At 42.2% G+C, this 20,083-nt stretch overlaps 1 protein-coding gene across 4 annotated transcripts in view; it reads right to left on the bottom strand.

Moving 5' to 3' along the window:
- Map4k3 (mitogen-activated protein kinase kinase kinase kinase 3) overlaps positions 1-20,083 on the bottom strand; it is a 168,085-nt gene that overhangs the window by 71,665 nt on the left and 76,337 nt on the right. For all 4 annotated transcript variants that reach the window (XM_028855218.2, XM_028855220.2, XM_028855217.2 and 1 more), the window contains exons 3-8: positions 19,263-19,353; positions 10,559-10,623; positions 6,067-6,122; positions 5,388-5,435; positions 1,695-1,737; positions 96-168 (exon numbers count right to left, since the gene is read on the bottom strand). In XM_028855218.2, coding sequence (XP_028711051.1) covers positions 96-168; positions 1,695-1,737; positions 5,388-5,435; positions 6,067-6,122; positions 10,559-10,623; positions 19,263-19,353 — 376 coding nt within the window. The remainder of the gene's footprint in view (positions 1-95; positions 169-1,694; positions 1,738-5,387; positions 5,436-6,066; positions 6,123-10,558; positions 10,624-19,262; positions 19,354-20,083) is intronic.

Genomic DNA, 20,083 nt, shown 5'->3' with positions numbered 1-20,083 from the left:
TCTGACCAGTCTTTTTTTTTTTTTTTTTTTTAAAGAAATTCTGTATCCAATAATGACAGGACAATAAAATTTTAAGTAAATTAAAATAAAATTACCAATATGGGGTACCAATGAAGGATTTCCGTTTGGCAATTGTAGCTGTTATCTGTGCAGAAACTCCAAAATCAGCTATTAAAAAAGAGAGAGAGGGAGAAAATGAAATCATTTAAGGTAATACCAAACTTTCAATAATTACTCTCATCAATTCACAGAAATGGAACCCCCTCATCATGTTATATTTTTAACTTTGATGTACTATTGAAATATCACACAGCGGTCTGTAGCACAGCCAGATGGATTCCCCTGTAACTTGCATGAATCAAACAACAACAAAGGTTAAGATCAAATCATTTTTAAAAAAAAAAAAAAAAAAAAATTTATTCTAATACAAAAAAAAAAAAGTAGCTTTTTATCATTGCAAAATAACAAAAAATAAAAAAAAAAAAAAAAAAAATAAGCAAAGCCATATTTTAATACATTCATATATTTTTATTTGACAACTAAATACTACAGAAATAAGTATGAGATCTCACATGCTGTAAAATGTACTATAAGAACAACACAGACTGAACAAACAGACGAATTTTACTTCATAGCAGCTGCTTGATATTTGTTTTATTATATATTTGTCATTATTTCTACATATGTATTCAAGCAGTTTTGTTTGTTTGTTTATGCTGTGGAGCCAGGGACAAACCTAGTGCCTTGTATATTCTGGACAAGGACTCCCACTAGGCTAACATCCAGAGCCCTATTGACATTTTTATAAAACAAACGTATATTCTGAAATTTAGTTTGTCTTAAATAGTTTCAAAATAATTTTTCCATATTTGTTAAAACATTCTTGTTATCAGTTAATAAAATTACTATAGTGAACACTTTTCCTGTTTTAAACTCATACAGAGTCATTACTGGTTCTGAACTTTACTGTAATTATACCTTGTAAGTTATTGTTTAAAGTAAAGCAACACTTAGCATCGAAATTCTTTTTTTTTTTTTTTTTTTTTTTTTGGTTTTTAGAGACAGGGTTTCTCTGTGTAGCTTTGCACCTTTCCTGAAATTCACTTTGTAGACCAGGCTGGTCTCAAAGAACTCATAGAGATCCGCCTGGCTCTGCCTCCGGAGTGCTGGGATTAAAGGCATGTGGCACCTCTGCCCGGCTTAGCATAGAAATTCTATTCTTATATAAATAATAGTGCATTTGCTTTTTAAAGTTGGATAAATGATGTAGTACTTTTGGGGTTACTGGACATTTATTGCTTTATTTTTGTCCTCATTTCTGGTTACAGTTTTATAGAGATTTTCTACTGGAAGCCCAGCCCCTGGGTTTAGAGGTGGAAGAGTCCCGACGCATATGACTTCATGGTGTCTTTGCAACAATCTGTTTCTTGTGAAGGACAAACTGTTTAGAAGGAAGGAAATGAGAGGTGACTGGCCTACGATGAGATCTCCACTGAAAAATAAATATGCTATTCCTAGGGATAACCAAGGACAGATGGAGACTTGTAGTCCTGAAAAAACAAATATGCTATCCCTAGGGGTGATCTAGGACAGAGGACTTGTAGTCCTGAAAAACAAGACAAACAAAACCCCAACCAAGCCCAACTACAATTCAGAAAAGATGTGTGCATGCGCTGGGATTCTGATTTACTTACCTAACTTCACATGACCGTTATCCGTTAATAGAATGTTAGCGCCCTTCAAAGGGAGAACATTTTAGTTGAGTGGGAGGCAGACATTTTATTAGGTGAAACTATAAATATTAAATAACTATACATATTAAATAACCACAGCCTTAGATCTAGAAATGCTTAAATTTAAAATGTGTTCAACTAAAATGTTACATAATTATAGAAAACATTGCTGTCCAATTTTTAGTTAATTTCATGACATTTACATCATGTGCTCCCCTAAAAAGGGCTCCTTGCTAATAACAAGCTATGAATGCTAACACAGAAGTGACACATTTTAATCTAAATGCTACTTCTTGGCTGATCACATACCATTGCTACACTATATTTTAGACTCGTATTTCATTGCTCTGATTATACTTTAAACCTGACTACTGTATTTCCCATCCTTAAACAGTCCCCTTACCCTATGGAACTCATCACTGCTGGCACATGACTGTCCTGCCTCTTGATAGGTGAGGCTTTCTATCCTAACGGCTTTCTCAAGAGGTTAGAGTCAGCTAGCACACCCGTCACTAGCTGGGCTCCACAGCTCCCCCATGCAACTTTTAAATGCCAAAGCAGGCAGCTCTTTAATCCAACGTGCTGGTGTGATTACTGCTCAGGGGAAATGTTCTTAGAACCCCACCTCTAACTGACAAGAGAAAAAGACACAGCAGAAGAGTAGAAGGGGAAAAAGGAAGAGAGGGAGGAAGAGAAAGGAAAGAAGAAAGGAAGGAGGGAAGGAGAGAGAGGGAGAGAAAGAGAGAAACAAACAAACAAACAAACAAACAAACTGTTTGTTTATAGGAGGTGGTGGCACACACTGTTAATCCCAGCACTCCTGAGGCAGAGCCAGGTGAATCTCTGTGAGTTCGAGGCCAGCCTGGGCTACCAAGTGAGTTCCAGGAGAGCTAAAGCTACACAGAGAAACCCTGTCTCAAAAAACCAAGAAAAAAAAATAGAGAGAAAATGGAGACTTCTAGACCCTAGAACATCATCCATGAAGTGGAGCTACAGCCACTCACCCGCCCCTGACCTCTGGGACGAGGTGGAAAGGAAGGAGATGCAAACGGGCCCACATCAGGGCTTCAATCTGCCTCTCTCTGAGCAGTCGGACCTCCATGTTCTCTCCCCACTTCTATCATTCCACACACACACCACAGCTTCTGACCCCCTTGTTCTTCCCTCTATCCACCCCCCCAACGCCCCTGCTTCTCTCTGAGAGACAACTGACTGCCAGCCAGGCACGTAAGTTCTGGTGTACAGTAATAAACAAGTTCCAGTGTTTGTGTGTGTAGGTAAGAAAGCAGATAAAAAATGATTATTTCTGGCCCAACTGAGGATTCAAAGTCAGGCAGAAACAAACTCTCTGAAAACAAAAAATGGGAAGAAGTCCTCTGAAAGCTGACGATATTTGAGCAGAGTTCTCAATGAAGTAAGTGTAGACAGCCACACCCAAATTTGGGACAAGAACATTATAGGAAGAAAAAACAGCAATCACAAAGACCTAGAAGCAGAATGAGTATGAAATATTCCAAGAACCGCAAATTTAGTGTGGCTGTGCTGTGGGACGTTTGTCCACTGTGAAGATTTATTGCTGTGACTGGTGTAGTAAAACGCTGAACGGTCAATAGCTAGGCAAGAGGTACAGGAGGGACTTCTGGGCAGAGAGAGGAAGCAGGAGGAGTTAATGGAGGTTTGAGAGAAATCCTAACTAGCTAGATACACAGAATGGGATAGAGGTAAAAGCCATGTGGTAGAATGTAGATTAATAAAAATATGGGTTAATTTAAGTTATAAGAGCTAGTTAAAAACAAACCTAAGCTAAAGACCAAGCTTTCATAATAAGAAGTCTCCATGTCATTATTTGGGAAATGGAGGGAAGAGAAAGACTCATACATGACTGAGTCAAAATGAGTAAAAGAGAGGAATGGAGTGTGAGGCGAGCTCAGAGAAATGCATGCAGGGCCTGGATCACACATAGCCTTGCTGGCCACATTCCAAGCACCTGCATTTCTCAGTGAGTACTATGGGAAGTCAATGGTGCTGGTAAGCAGGGGAGTGACTTTAAAAGGTCATTCTGTTTGTCAACTACAGTAGTAACTATAGAAGCACTCAAGGATGGAAGCATTGGGAGCTGGAAGAAGGCTCCTACAGATACAGGTGAGACAGAATAGGATGGAGGCTCAGACAAGGGCAGAGGCTGGGCCGATGGTCAGAATTTACCCAGACCCCAAAGGAACACAAAACTACCCAGCCAAGCTCATCACCTACGAAACCCACACACTCCCTGCTCAGTAATATAATACAGATATTATAGTCTCCAGAAGGGCCTCATACTTCACTTTGTATTTCTGTTCAGATTGTTCTTTCCACTTGGAGAACACGCCAATCTCCACTTCTGACAAAAACCTACCAATCCTCCCCATCAACCATCCAATGCCAATGACTGGACCCTTCCTTATCACTCCGATCTCCACGGAAGCTCCTTTACCTTGGAAGCGCAAAGCCCCCTGCTCATGTCTTTTAAGGGCTTCTGGGAAATACCTACAGCAGGAGTCCACGAGTCCACTTACATTCCAGGGAACACTGGACTGCGTGGGCATGTGAGCATTCTCTGAGGACAGAGTCCAAGGCTTTCCTCAGGGACTAGGAAAGCAACAAGAGTCACTTCTCCCTCAAAAGGTCAGAAATTTAAAACTTGAGAAAGTAGTAACAGAGGGAGAGAGTGGTATAAGGAAGTAAACAGAAGAAGGAAATAAACGGAAGCAAGAACCATTTCCAGTGGAGAGCGCGGTAGAAACCCCTTCAGGAGTCCTGTCAGCCTGAGCCAGTCCCAGCCTGGCCAGTGCCGCTGTCCTCTGGGAGTGACCAAGGCTTCCTCCACCCACGCAGATACATTACTAATGATATCTTTCACTAATTTAAGAGCGCCAGACTAGTAGACGATACAGTAATCGTGCAATTTACTGTGATTTTATGGAAGCTATGGAGCTAATTTGTACCTTATAAACAAATAAGTTACAAATGAGATAAAAAGCCAGGAGGTGGTGGCACATGCCTTTAATCTCAGCACTCGGGAGGCAGAGCCAGGCGGATCTCTGTGAGTTCGAGGCCAGCCTGGGCTACAGAGTGAGTTAGCCAGGAAAGATGCAAAAGTACACAGAGAAACCCTGTCTGGAAAAACTAAACACACACACACACACACACCCCACAAAAAAACCAAAAAGCAAGCAAACAAAACAACTATAAAAACACTAATCCAGCCAGGTGTGGTGGTGCTTGCCTATGATTCCAGCACTTGGGAGACAGAGTCAAAAGGAACAGGAATTCAAATACATTCTCAACTACATAGTAAGTCTGAGAACAGCCTGACCTACATGGACGATGTCTCTAACTACCTCCAAACCAAAACCAACCGAACAAAACTCCAAACTAACCCACTCGGCCCCACACTTTGGACGGCAGTCTACGTAGTCCTGCCTCAACAACGCTACTCTAAGAATGTAATGAGACTCACCACAGATCACTCACATTTATGACTGTAATATATTTCAGGTAGCAAATTTATCAAATAGAATAATCACAAGAAGTCTGCTCAGTGATTTTTAAAGTAAAAAACAGGTCATTTAAAAGCAAAAAAAAAAAAAAACAGGCCAAAAATATAATGTATACCTTTATATCTCTGTGCATTTTTCCTTTACTGTGAAGATAATACAATCCCTAGAGTTTAAAAAAAAATAGAAAAATAAGCAAGATTTATCACACAGCACAAGTGAATAGTGGTCACCATTTTATTTACTTTTTATAGAAAGCCAAGTATCAACTCATTGTAATGAACTATTATAGAAGACACCAGAGTCAAGATGAGAACGAGAAAGAAAGCTCAGACAGAACCACTAATTCTTCTAAAACAACACTTCATGAACTGTGCAAACAGTTGGAACTTTTGAAGTGTATGTCCCAAAAGAATCAGAATACATTTCAATTTCTCTGATATTACTGAATTTTCAAGTCTTTCTTTATCTTTAAGAGGAATATATATACAGACCCACAGTGCTTGAAGTCTAGGTTATATTATAATCTTTAGGCTTTATAGTACTTGATTGTAAATATGGCTTGTATTTCTAACAGTTTATAAATGTATTAAGGGCCAGAGATATAGCTTGGTGTAGAGCACTTCTCTAGCATGTGTGAGGCCCTGGGTTCAACTCCCCACACCACAAAAACAGAACAATACACGTAAGTAAAATAATACAACTGTATTAAAAGTGTTCTAGATGATCTTGTCCCTTGACAGTAATGCACAGTACATAAGCATTTAATAAAGAATAGCACTTTAAGTATGACTTGCCTGTAGTGTTTCTCTGCTAACATATGCAATCTGCAGTTCTGAGAGGGGCCCCGTTACTGTAAGAGAAGAAAATCAGTATCAGCAAGATTAACAACACATGCTTCCACTAAGTGACATACAAATCCCATTAAGAACAGACTCAACATACCTAAACAATTCTACTAAACCCAATGTCAAAAAGGCAGTTTTCATTGTGATTCTTTTTAAGTCTGAATTGCTCACTGCTGTATTTCCAGTGTTTGCAACAATGCCTGACACATTAAAGCCATACTATGTTTATAAACAAATAAATGACTAAAATTGATTTTATTTTATACCTTGCTGATCCAATATTCACAGATGTTAAAAGAATGCCCAAGTGGCATAAGCTTTCATTAAGGTTTCTTTATTGATGAGTAACATGTATCACAGCTGGCTTTAAATCAATATTTTCTCTAAAAGTATCACCATTGTAGTTATAAAATTCAAGTATATTCTCTATGAAAATTCTAGTCAATACAGAAGTTAAGAAAGCAAAGGTCTCTTCCCTATCCAGAATATTACTCAATAATATAAAAAGTTCCATCTATAATCTATAAGTTGATTTTATACAGGAATTTTATATAACATGATCTTCAACTTATAATGGGTTATGTTCTAGATAAATCCATTTTAAGTTGACAATATTCTAGGTCAAAAATGAATTTCATATACCAACATACGCCATCACAGCTAAGCAGTCCTGGACACCGAAGCATCAGTTGCTACCTCGGGGTCTGGTTGCTCAGTGGGATCTGTGGCTTGCTACCGCTGTCTACTAATGTAACCAAGAGCACGTGAGCTCTCACCATACATGGTAGAGAACAGCAGCCCGGGGAAAGGCCAAACTCAAAAGCTGGCATACGGTCTGTACTGAATCGGCGTGTATGCCTCCTTTCACACCACTGCCAAGTCAGAAGCCTGGGAGTTGAGCCATGGCAGCTTTACACGCACGGCACACACAAAGGAGCACAACCAAAGTCAGCACACCGTTCGGAAACCTGCTCTTTCACTAGCGTGGACACGCCTTCACTTTATCCTGAGTGTAATGTAAATCCCCCTGATGGACAGTACATGCTGCTTCAAGACTGTGAAAGAAGCGCCCACCCGTGCTGGGTCAGGCTGGCGCCACTGTAATAGGGACAGAAAAGCAGCAAGCAGCGAAGGATGTTACAAACACCACGCCCTGAGCCGAGGAGGTGAAGCATCGCCCACAGAGGCTGCTGCTGTTGATCTCCCACATGGAAAATGCCAGTGGAAGCGAAGCTGCCACCCCATCCACGGAGAAAGTTCACCTGGGGGTTCCAGCTGACGGCAACTTCCCCCGTCAGTCTCCGCTGGTGCTTCAAGTCCCCAGGTTGATGGCGTTGCCTTTGTTGGCTGTCATGAGGCTGCCCCAGGCAGGCATTTCTGCTGGATGCTATAGAGTCGTGATCTGGTGTGATCTGAAACTTTATCTGCCTCTTGCTACCTTCTTTTACTTTTGCTTGCTATATGCTTAATTACTTCACTCACTGAAAACTGAAAGTATGGTAGTCATAGCTTATCCTCTGGATGTACATAACAGTTCCTGTGTGTGCATTTGCTATGGTTTGAGTATATGTTCCTCTAAAATTCACGTGGAATCTTTTTCATGGTGTGTGTGTTCACCTGTGATTGCACACGTGTGTGCAGGCCACAGGATGGATGATGTTGGGTATTTTTCTCAATCACTCTCAATCTTATATATTGGGACAGGGTCTTTCTCTTAATATGGAGTCCACCACCTCAGCTGGTCTAGCTAGCCATCCTGCTCTGGGAATTGCCTGTCTCCATCTTCCAAGTGCTGGGATCACCGGTGGAACCACTAGCTTGTCTTTACATGGGTGCCAGGGTTCCAAACTACTGTCTCCACACTTGCATGGTAAACACTTCATCCTCTAGCCTCCATGTTGAATCTTCAGTGTGATAGTATTAGCAGGTAAGACCCTAGGAGATGAGCCCCATGAAAAGGCTACTTTCTTAAGAATGAGATCAGAAGCAATGTGGGAGTCCTCGCTGCCTTTCCTTTTCATTTACCATGTGACAGCACCAGATGCTGTCACCTGTCTTCCTGGACACTCAACTTGCTGGCACCCCCATCTTAGACTTCTCAGTCTCCAGGACTATAAGAAATAAGTTTCTTCTGCTTATGGAGTACCCAGTGACTATGGTATTTAGTAATGTCATGGTTAATCTTCATTGTCAACGGGATTACGTAACAATCGGGAAAATTAGTGAAGCACATCTGAGTGTCTGTGATGGCCTTTCTATAGACAATTCGATCACGAGGGTCCTGACTTAATAAATATATTGCTATTTTGATGGATTTATAATATCATGGGAATATGGAGAGTAGTGAAAAGTAAGAAGTGTTGGGGGGACAGTTGGAAGAAACAGGCCATTGGGGACATGTCCTTAGTGTTGTATCTTGCCCTGGACCTCTCAGTATTGACTTTTTCTTTGCTTCTTGTCTGTCAAGATGTAAGCAGCCTCTTCCACATGCTTCCCACCGCCATGATGTTCACTCTTTTGGCCATACCCAGGTTTCCATGAAGTAATTAGTGTCCTGGCAGTATGTAATACTTTTTGACTAGGCTATAATGTGTATGCTTGTGTGGACGTCAAACAAGTTTCCTTTTCTTTTTGCAGATGCCTCCCCACCCCACCATCCCCCACTTCCCCACCCCCTCACCCCATCTCCATGCTGCCATTATGTGGGGAACAGTATAACATTCTAGGTTTCTTTATCCAATGAAAGAGAAGTTCTTCTCTTCCTAGAATCCTAGAGTTTATGAGGTTTTCATTTGATTTATTTTTAAAAGTTGTAATTTGGCCAGGAGGTGGTGGCATACTCCTTTAATACTAGCACTCCGGGAGGCAGAGGCAGGCAGATCTCTGTGAGTTCAAGGCCAGCCTGGTCTATGGAGCTAGTTCTAGGACAGCCAGGGCTACACAGAGAAATCTTATCTCAAAAAAAGTTATAATTTGAGCGAAGGATACGGTTTGGTGGTAGAGCCCTGCTAACCATGCACATGGCCCAGGTTTCAATTTCAAGCATCACACATGCTCTTCCGCCTGGCTTTCAAGGCTCTCACATGATTTCGGCCCCTATATGCACCATCCTAGGCTAAATGGAGTGACCTGTGTGCCACAGTGTCACTGCTACATCACTGACTAGTAGAACACACTTCCTCTCATATCTACCTAAAAGCTGCCTATCGTCTCAAGATGAACCAGGCCTGCTCTCCCCTCTGAGCTTTGGAAGATGATTTCAGAAAACTTACCCTTCCTTTCTCCTCCTTGACTGTGGTTGTTAGAATACACTAGGCTGTTACATCATTCTTACACTGAATAAACCTGTACTAGGAAGATAAAGTGATACGAAAGGAACTCTGAATTATTTAGTAAAATTCCCACTAAAAAGGACTTTCACCGTCTTCTTTAGTACAATCAAACCTGGAATTACTAAAGGTTCCATACTTGAGAATAGGAACTCAAGAGAAAATGTACAATGTTTTCTCAAAGAAACTGACTGCTTGAATTATTGAGTTATTGTGTTTTACATTACTCAAAAAGTAAATCTGCCAGGAAAGAATAAGCCTACTCTAGTCAGAACCAGGATAGAAATGGTAGACAGAAAAAAAAAAATATCCCATAGAAAACAGCAAACAGAGTTTATCTTATGAGTCTTCTGTAGTCTACCACTGACTTTCATGTCCTCATTCCCTAGATTTTTGCACTAAGAGAACAAACAGACATTTAGGTGCAGCTCCATGAACACTCGAGAGCAAAGCCAATGACGTCAGCATCACCACCACTCAGGGTCTTAGCTACTGTTCTCTTGCTGAGAGAAGACACCATGTAAGAGGCAACTTATGAGAGAAAGTCCTTAATCAGGGGCTGGCTTACAGCTTCAGAGGGTGAGTCCACTATCATCACGGCAGGAAGCATGGCGGCCAGCAGGGAGGTGTGGTGCTGGAGTAGCAGCTGAGAACTCACATCTGACACACAAATTGCGGGCAGAGAGAAACCTCAAAGCCCACGCCCAGTGACACACCTCCAACAAGGCCACACCTCCTCCACACGGGTCACACCTCCTAATCCTTCCCAAACAGGTCCACTAGCTGGGGGCCAAGCATGCAAACATAGGAGCTTATGGGGGACATTCTCTTTTAAACCATCACACTCAGGTATCCTGATCTTCTGCCATTAAGAGCCTTTCGTTTCTGCGAGGGCAGAGTTTGAAGTTCTGAACTAACTATGATGTTCCTTCAGAGTTAGCAAGTAACCCCACAGCAGATAGCTTTCTCTTGTGTAAAGCAAATGACCCTTTCATCCGTGTGTATTACACAATTCAAAAATAAAGCATAGCTTTCTTTTCTTAAACAACATTAATGTTCAGATATAGTAGATAACAGACTGCTTAGTATCTATAAAGCAACTCTAGTCTCACCATGATATATGTCCTGTAAGGAGCCGCCTCCACAGAACTCCATGCAGATCCAAAGTTTATCTCGTCTGTGAAGAGAAACAGTTGTGCATTATGTCTTCATGATTAAAATGTTTGTGATAGTATCATCTGTGCTATAACACTGAAAAACTACATAAACGCAACATGCTATCTTTTTAAAATGCCAATTAAACCCGAGTAAATGACTTACTGCATTGGTGTAATCCAACCCTAAATTTTACTACTTAAGATACACAATGTACAGACTATAAAGCTGTCGTTAGGCATATTCAAATGGAACTTCCCTTTAGTTAAAAACTTCCTGTCCTATAGTTTTTTACCCAGATTAGCACAGAAAATGTCAATCCATCCCAAACACATCACTTTGATAGCACTCTTAACCAACAACAAACATAAAAGAATCCTCAAATGAAGTTTCCAGAGTAACATTTCCAAAGCCTATAAATTGATCACTATTGTTTAGTGTTTCTCATTCACATCCTTTCTCATTCATATCCTAAGATGGAGTAATCACGCAGTGACAGAAGAAATAGTGAGCAAAGATTTATACATCTTTTTCCTTTGTTTATTCCTTTATTCAATCATTAATTACTTTTTCCTCTTAAACACACCAGGAACTGTACCATTCCTGGGGCAGAGATGGGAGAGGAGTTTCTGGACTTGGTAAACTCTAACTGTTCTATAGGTAAACAAATACATGAATGAATGAAATAATAAACAAACCATCAGGCTTTCTTTATGACTCAAGGTGGGAGTGACTTGTAAGAGCCTCAGTGAACTCTTAAAGGGAAAGGGGTCAATTGAGAGGGAGAAGACCTTAAATCAATAGGGAAGCTAAGAAGGGAGAAAGGGGAATCTGTGTGTAATACCGCATTCCTAAGTGTGGTTAGATAATAAGCTGATTAATAAACCGAGGTGAAGGTAAGCACAAGGAGTTAAGAATTTGTTAGTGTAAGGTTAGCTTGGTGCAGCACTTCTCTATCTGCTGCCGGGGTGAGCCCAGGGCAAGCTTGTTCCCTGTCTCTCTAAGGCTGAAAATGAACAATTTTAGACATGTAATTCTACATCCTGGGTGTCTGAGAATGTCTCAAAGGAGATACTTTTGCCTGGGTACTTAACACTGACCAAATGCCTGCCAATGAAGAGAATTAGATCTGAGGCCAGGAAAATATGGCCACTGGCCCAAATCTAGTCCATTGTCTGGTTTTGTATAATCCTGGAACAATGGTTAAATGGTTGGAAGAGATCAAGAGAATATATTTGACATGGGACAATGATGGGAATTTTAGTGTCATAAATATAGTTTCATTAGAACACAGTCAAACTTGTCCACTTATATACTGTCTAAGCTGTCCTTGGACCAAGACAGCAGACGTGAGCAGCTGCAAGAATGTCACTCACAAAGCCTCCAGTTTTACTATATGGGTCTTGGTAGACAAGTATTGCACGTTTTCTCCCAAGCATAAACTAACTACAGCACCTCAGAGTATAATAGTGAAGCGGGGAGAACCCAAAGAATGTGAGAGATGGTGACAGAGAGAGACAGTCTAAGCAAACTATATGCATGTATCATGGAATATCACAGTCGACTCAGTTAAGGCTGTCACTGCTGTGATGAAACACCATGACCGAAGCAGCTTGGAGAGGAAAGGGTTCATTTGGCTCACATCCCCACATCACTAACGGGAGTCAGCAGCAGCTGAAGGAGAAGCCATGGGCCTTCCCACATCATTCATTGATTAACAAAGTGCTCAACAGGCTTGCCCACAGCCTGATCTTTTTTTTTTTTGTTTGTTTGTTTTTGGTTTTTCGAGACAGGGTTTCTCTGTGTAGCTTTGCGCCTTTCCTGGAACTCGCTTTGGAGACCAGGCTGGCCTCGAACTCACAGAGATCCGCCTGCCTCTGCCTCCCGAGTGCTGGGATTAAAGGCGTGCGCCACCACCGCCCAGCCCCACAGCCTGATCTTACGAAGGCCTTTCCTCAACTGAGGCTCCCTCTTCTCAGATGACCTTAGCCTGTGTCAAGTTGACAAAAGTGGCCAGCACAACAGTGAAACTTAGTAATTTGTACAAATAAACACATTTATAATTTTTTAAAGTTATAGGATCTTAAAAAGAAGTTGTTTACTGAATTTTGGATTAATGTGCTATGAGAGCTCAGAGATGAAAATATCTTGGCAAATCAAGGGAAGGTTTTATGAGGAGACAACATTTAAATTGGGTCTTGAAGTTTGAGCAGGAATTCATCAGGGAGAGACAGAGAAGGGGCCTGTGTAAAAGAACGGAAACTTGAAAGAAGACACCACATTTGAGAGGCTGGGGAACAGAACGGAACAAATGATACCTCGAGAGACAATGGCCAATCTACCCCTGGTGCAGGAGCTGACTTTCTGAAGCCCATTACCTAAGGTGGGATGCCTTGCTCAGCCTTGATGAAGAGAGCAGGGGCTTGGTCCTCCCTCAACTGAATGTACTAGGCTTTCCTGACTCCCCACGGGAGGCCTTACCCTTTTAGAGGAGGGGATGAGGGGTGGGTGGGGAGGCTAGGAGGGATCAGGAGGAGGGATGAGAGGGGAATCTGTGGTTTTGGTATGTAAAATGAATAAAAAAAATTTTCAATTAAAAATTTTTGATTAAAAAAAAGAAAAAGAAAAAAACTCTTGGACTCACTTTTTAAAAGTGAGAAAGGCAAATCGAATTTGAGGCCAACCTGGTCTACAGAGGGAGTTCCAGAATAGCCAGAGCTATGCAGAGAAACCCTGTCTCGAAAACAAAAACCAAAGAGTGAAAAAGGCACGTCCTGGAAATAGAGAGGATTACACATGTGCTCAGTCACCCCTGGAAAAAGAGAGAGAGAGACAATGGCCAGAGACGACGCTAGAATATGCTGGGGCTGCACTGTAGAGCAACTCTAGGTGTGGACTCCTCAGTACAGTTACCTTCACCTGGATGATCTTGAACTTGTCAACAGCCCTCTTGAAATGTGGTGTTTAAAACCAAGCACTCCTCTGAGTGCTACAGGAACAGTGCGTTAAAAAGCAGAGCTGTTGGTATTACTAGGGGGTCAAATATGGCTGGATTAGCTACACCTAACATCTGGCTTGGCTCTGGACAGCAGACCATGTGGCACAGAGCAACCCCATGAGCAACCAGGGTGGAAAGGTCGGCTGACTTGATAGTGTGAAGTAGCTATGGTTCCAGAAGGTACTCAAGGGAGTAAAGCCCCAAAGGAATCAGAAACCACTTAAGACCAACAGCTCACGAGGCGACACACGAATGGAATCGGCGCACTAGCCGCACGGCTGATGTAGACATTCTGTGGTTGTTTCGGAAACAGTACCTATCAACAAACACATCCCACAGAAATATCGGCTGGCTGCCCAGCGGCCAAGTTTTAAGAACTCTCAGAATGGCTGGCTGTGGTCTTATTTAGAATGAGGAAGGCGAGGGTGCAGAGCTGGCTCAGTGGTTAAGAGCACTTGTTCTTGAAGACGACCCGGGTTCAATTCCCAGTACCCACACATTAGATCACAAACACCTGTAACTCCAGTTCCAGGGTATCCATGGCCTCTGAGGGCACCAGACACACACATGGTAAACATACCACATACAGAGGCAAAACACTCAAGTGCATTAAATAATAAAATAAATAATTAAAAAAAAAAAAAACCAAAAGAACAACAACAAAAAACTGAGGAAGGCACCTCTGACTAGAGGTTGCTTCACTGACATGTTTGAATTCTTCATAGAACCCAACCGCTATCTTCTTTACTAAAACACCATATTCCATTTCTTTATTAATGTAGGTATATATGTCCAAGTATGTGGAGGCCAGAGAACAAACCTAGGGGTAAGCCTCAGGAGGTCTGTCTAGCTCGCTTGAGACAGGGTCTCTCACCGGCCTTGAGCTCACCAGTTAGAAGCCCCACCCTCCTGTCTCCTCATCCCCAACACTGGGGTTACAAGATGAGCTACCAGGCCTGGTATTTTTATGTGGGTCTCAAGGGCTGAGCTTGGGACCTTGTGCTTGCGAGACAACTGAGCTATGATGCCAGTCCTGGAGTTCCAGATATATTCCGATCATCAATTCTTCATAGGATCAATAGCTAACAAAGGTTTCTCCATCTGCAGGTTGTCTCTTCACTTGTACTATAATTTACCTCATAGTCACTTATATAAATCACCTTAAATTGTTCCAGAAACTCACAGAAGATGTAAAGTTTTTTTTTTCTTTGTTAAGAATAAAAACATTAAAATGAGGTGGGATTGATTTGGTATTGCTTTCCTCAAAGGCCAGGCTAGCTGCCACGTGTAGGTGCTCACTGATGACATGATTAATAATTTATTCACCGTGTTTGCTGGGCAATGGCTGACATCGGATTTGATTCTATCTTTTAGAAGCCATCTTTCTCTCTTTTGCAAATTAGTCATTGATTATCTCTAATCTTCAGTGTCTCTTCTATTTGTGAAAAAGACATCCACTGATAGTGGATGACAATCACATCTGCTAAGTGTTCAGTATGAGATAGGGCTTATAGAAATCTGAAAGCTTAAATTCATTTAAAGTGTCTCGCTGCTTTGTAATTACCTCCTCACCTGCCATATGCTGCGACTCCATCTCAGTAACGCTTTGCCTGCCCTTTCCAGTTTGAAAACAGTTCCCCACAGCAGAGAAAACGCACAGGGACGAGTTCTCGGCTGTCTTTCAGATTCACCACCACTGTCTGCCACTCAAAACAGCTCCGTTCCCTGTCTCTTCTTACTTACATACAATGGTTATTTAGTCTATGCAGTGCCTTTCTAGTTTATACAGGCAAAGAGAAAATATGGACTCTACATGCGGACACCATTTAAATACACTAAAAATGCTTTACATTTGTAACATTCCATTTGGTTAAAATCTCTTATAAAAAAATTAAAAAGCTTGAGTAGTCAGAATGTCTTAGAAGAATGACTCTGTCTGTCTCAAATGTCTCCCCTGTGATGACAAATCCACAGGGCACTGGGTCACTCACACACCGTCTGTCTCACGGGACAGGCCTGAGTCAATGGGCCCATTTTATGCAGGCCAACAATCCGTGGATCTTTGTGGCTAGGTATCTGAATTGGAATAAATGTTATTCACAAAATAAATGCTTAGAAGCCTTTTCTTATTTTGTAAAATTAACCTTTCAAAATCCATTTTTCTACCTTACCCCAAAATAAATAAATAAATAAATAAATAAACGAGAATAGAAAAGGTGGGGTTGTCTCTCACTATTTTAATCTTCCAGTTTGCTGTTATTAGAATTTAAAGGGAGAAAAGTTCTAACAACTCTTCTACTGATCTGAAAGTCTTAGTCTACCTTTTCATCTTCCACATACCACAGATGTATCATTAATAAACTACGTGTGACTTATAGGTGTTCACAAACAGGGCATAAGGACAAGCGGAACAAAAGCTGTGAGCAGGACACTGGGATCAGTACTGCTGGGCATGCATGGTAAATTGCTTTTCCGGGGACAGAGACCCTGGGCCACCAATGGCTGCACCACTGCATTCACAAAAATAACTCACCCTCAACGCAAGTCATCAAGGTGAAAAACACAAAGTTCAGTAACTGCTGGACATTTTCAGATGGGCTAATTAACTGGGAGTTGAATTTGAAATCTTTTGGTTTGTTTTAAAATAGATATTCAGAACAGACAGTAAGCCATCAAGTGTGCTCTCTCCTTAGGGAACAGAAAGTGATTGACTTACTCTGCTAGAACCCCTCAGCACGGCCTGATGTTTTCCCAATGCCCTCACTATCTGAAGAGACGCTGGCAGAGAACCGATGAGACCCAAGTGAAGTGTAAGAGAGCAGATGTTCCTTTCACTTGACTGATACAGCACGGTTGTGTTCACACGGGGAAAGGCAGGCGAAGATCTCCACAGAGAACTCCACTGCCTGCGCAACTCTTCTGTATCCAGCACGTTCCAGAATCCGAGGTTCCTTTTACAGAGGAACTGTATACTAACAGTGACAATTACAGCCTGCTTCTCGGCCTAAAGAAAGTTAGCAAGGACCTGAAGTTAAACTGTCCTTGGCTCTAATGGAGTTAAGGGAAAAGTCTTTGGTGATTTACTTCTTTTTTCTTTCAAGAAAAACACACACAAAAACATTCAGACAATGTGCATTAAATGTTTAGCACACTGTTACTTAATTTTAAGCCACCAGAAGAAAGCTTAGTCTGTGTAGTTCTTGTTACACTTCATGCTGATGATGCTGAAGGGCCTGTTAAGGATGTCAAGAACTCAGCTCCACAGGAACTCAGACGGGATCTCTTCATGTAGTGAAGAGTAGACAGTCTGTTATAAAGTGTGCTTCAGGAACATAACTATTCGCTGGGCATCTACTAAGAAAATTCATGGGCTGATTCTGATCCCTAAGGGCAGGTTTGTCAGAAGTCAATCTCACTTGGACCTCCTCATCTTCTTGTCTAAATCTGTTCTAATACACTCTAGTGGCATCAACAGAAGAAAGTTGTGACAGAGTGTTCTGAGGGTGGTGTACGGAACTCCAAACCCCTGGCCCTTTGTAAAATAAGCTGGCTCCACAAAGAGGCATCAGTGAAGGATAGGCAGAGCCAGGCTTCAATCCTGCCAGTAACAAGCAACTGAGCCTCAAGAAGAAAGGTTCTATTACGTCCTGTTTTCTCGGCTGTCAGTGTGGCTGGGTGACAAGATCTCTCCGTCCTTTCCAGCTTGAACACAATACAGACCCAATTCTTAGGATTCCATGTCCCTCTTTGGTCCAAGTTTGTACCTAATCAGGAATAGAGAAGACTGGAAGAGAGCTGGAGACAGGATGGAAGGGCTGTTGTTCTTTGTTCTTCATTTGATTTCAAGCAGTCTTCGTCAGCAATGCTGGCAGTAGGGATACAGTCACCCGTCTAAAGCGTCATCCTCGCGTCACAGTCCCATAACACTAAAAGAGCTCAGTTTTGGTTTTCAAAAGAACCCCAACTTTGTTTTAACTTTAGTTGGAGTGAAAAAAGTTCACTGTAATCTTTACATTTGGGTAAAATAAAATGAAAGCAAACTTGATGCTCAGCGCTCTCAAGCATCGTTTGTAAGCTGGAAGTAATGTCGAAGAAGCTCACTGCTAACGGAACGATCAGGACTGATGTGACGTCCTTTCAGAACAGTGAGGTGCAGCCGGCGGCAGCCGCAGTTACGATTCAGTAGGCTTCATGATGTTCTAACGCTGCTCCTTGCATTTCACACGGACTCACATTTAGTCATCACAGGTTCCCACCACACAGTGTCAGCACCTCCATGTTAAAGAGGAGGAAAAGCAGACACCAAACGACTAAACAACTTGCCGTAAACCACATTGCTAGTTACTGAGGAAAGCCAGGATCTCACATTTTCACTCAAGCCCCTAACTTCTGTATCACACTGTTGTCCGGACCCTGCAAGAAGACCACGGTCATTTTACCACACGGAGTGTGCCATATACGTAGGTTTGCTTTGCATGCCCCCCAGTGCTTGAGAAACAGGATTAGACCCATGTCCCCAGGGAAGCACAACAGCTCTCCTTAGAAGACCAGCCTGTCCTAGGAAGAACGCTCTGGAATGCTGAGTAGAGTTCAGGCTGGTCACTTTGTCAGGACCAGCAGCAGGTGAACAAGTCCTTTTGCAGGGGTGACTTTTACTGTATTTGGAATCAATTACTAGCACCATAAACTTAAGTATTTTAGGAGATCTTCTTCAAGCCAATACAGTTACTGCCCGCTGGGCCCACTTCCTACCACGGCGACAGGTCCTGAAGATGTACTGTCGGGCTGCTGCTATTCGAACCAATCCCTGTGGAGGCGGCGTCAAATTGGCAGACAAGAATCCACTCGGAACTGTGCAACATCACTGACCCACCCCACCGTGAGAGGGCTAGGATCTCTTTCCTGTCTCCATGCAACCTATCCCTCTTAACAGACTCTAACAGGCTCAGCTAGAGTGAGCAGAGCTGGTCTGAACTCCCCAGGGGCCTCTACCTGCTGTGTTCAGAATGTTCTGTATGTGGGTCATGTGAGAACAGGAGCCTGTAACAGGCCTAGTGACCCTGGCCAGTGACAGAGGAAAAACATTCTCCAAGCTTCCTGTTAGAGGGACCTTAAAAGCAACTAGGTCACGGTGTCAGACTCACTGTGCAGACAGTGAGCGGAGCCAGGCTTGCTGCGGGATCCTCCATGGCATGGGACCTGCCCCAACAACAAAAGAGCTAAGTGCATAGTCAAAAGTTCACGTTGGGTCCTGGAAAAGTATGTTGTAGAAATAATTACAGTTCCGAGTCTTTTGAACAAAATGAAGCAAAAGAATGAGACCAGAAGGACAGGACATACAAAAAACATCCTTAAACAAATAAACAAAACCCTTTGGGGATGAGATGCTCCTGACTGAACTCTCAAGCCGAGAAGAAAGGGGCAGCAGCGGGTACATTTAGAGCCAGCTTCCTCCCTGAAACCACACCCGGAATTCCCAAGTCACAAGAGGTGCCACTGTTACAGAATTAGCATAATAGGTCATAAACAAAAATTCCATTCATGTGAAAAGAAAAGATCCTCTCCACTAAGCATGAACCACAGCACCGGAGTCAATTTTATTCAGTCAGATGGATTAGGTGATGGGATCATTACTGCTTTTCAAAGGAAAAGAAACAATGTACCTGAGATAGCTTCCAAAGTAAGCAACAATGTTTGGGTGTTTGCAGTCTTTCATCATGACGATTTCCTGTTGTACAACCGCAAAGTCTTCTCCTAGGACACAAAGCAAGCATGGCGGACAGTCAGTAGGGAAGAGTCAAGACGCTCATTTGAAGATAATCCAACTTATGATTAACTATAACATAGGTAATAAATTTTACATCCAATGCAACCAGTTCGTTAGTGTCATTACTTTTAATAACAATTTCAGCCCTTATTTGAGAGGAATACAGTACCACAATGAAAAGTATGAGTGCCCATCTAGACTTCTGGGTTCCAATTCTATTCTCACTAAGGCATACACGCTTGGACAAATTACTTATCTCTTTGTGCTAATTTCCTGCTCAGTAAAATAACAACTGACCTCCCAGGGCTGCATACCTGGGAAGAGCCTGGCAGGGTAATTTCCATAGACATTTACTGCTAATACTATCACACCTTGGGCGCTGTCAAGGAAATACATATTAAGAATACAATTTTCAACAGGAAATACTCATTAGTTCCCTTGTTACTAAACAACATCTGGCTGGTTGTGGTGGCCACCCACCTGTAGACAGCCGGGAAAGAGGCAGGAGAATCATTAACATTCAGCATAATCATCTGTGAAGTTAGAGGAAGACCCTGGGGACATGAAGGTGTGAGCTCCGAAATGCTGTGAGGCCCACTGTCCGCAGTATGGCTACAGGTGACCCTGTGCACAGGCCTCTTCCGTTAGTCCCACCCCCACAGTGGAAGGCTGAGAGAGGCCAGCCTATGAGCCAATCACCTGCCCTGCTCCCTCCTT

Source organism: Peromyscus leucopus, chromosome 22 (genome assembly GCF_004664715.2).
Source record: "Peromyscus leucopus breed LL Stock chromosome 22, UCI_PerLeu_2.1, whole genome shotgun sequence".
Taxonomy (NCBI): Eukaryota; Metazoa; Chordata; class Mammalia; order Rodentia; family Cricetidae; genus Peromyscus; species Peromyscus leucopus.
The sequence above is the reverse complement of the archived record's forward strand: the minus strand, read 5'-3'. Positions and strand labels throughout refer to the sequence as shown.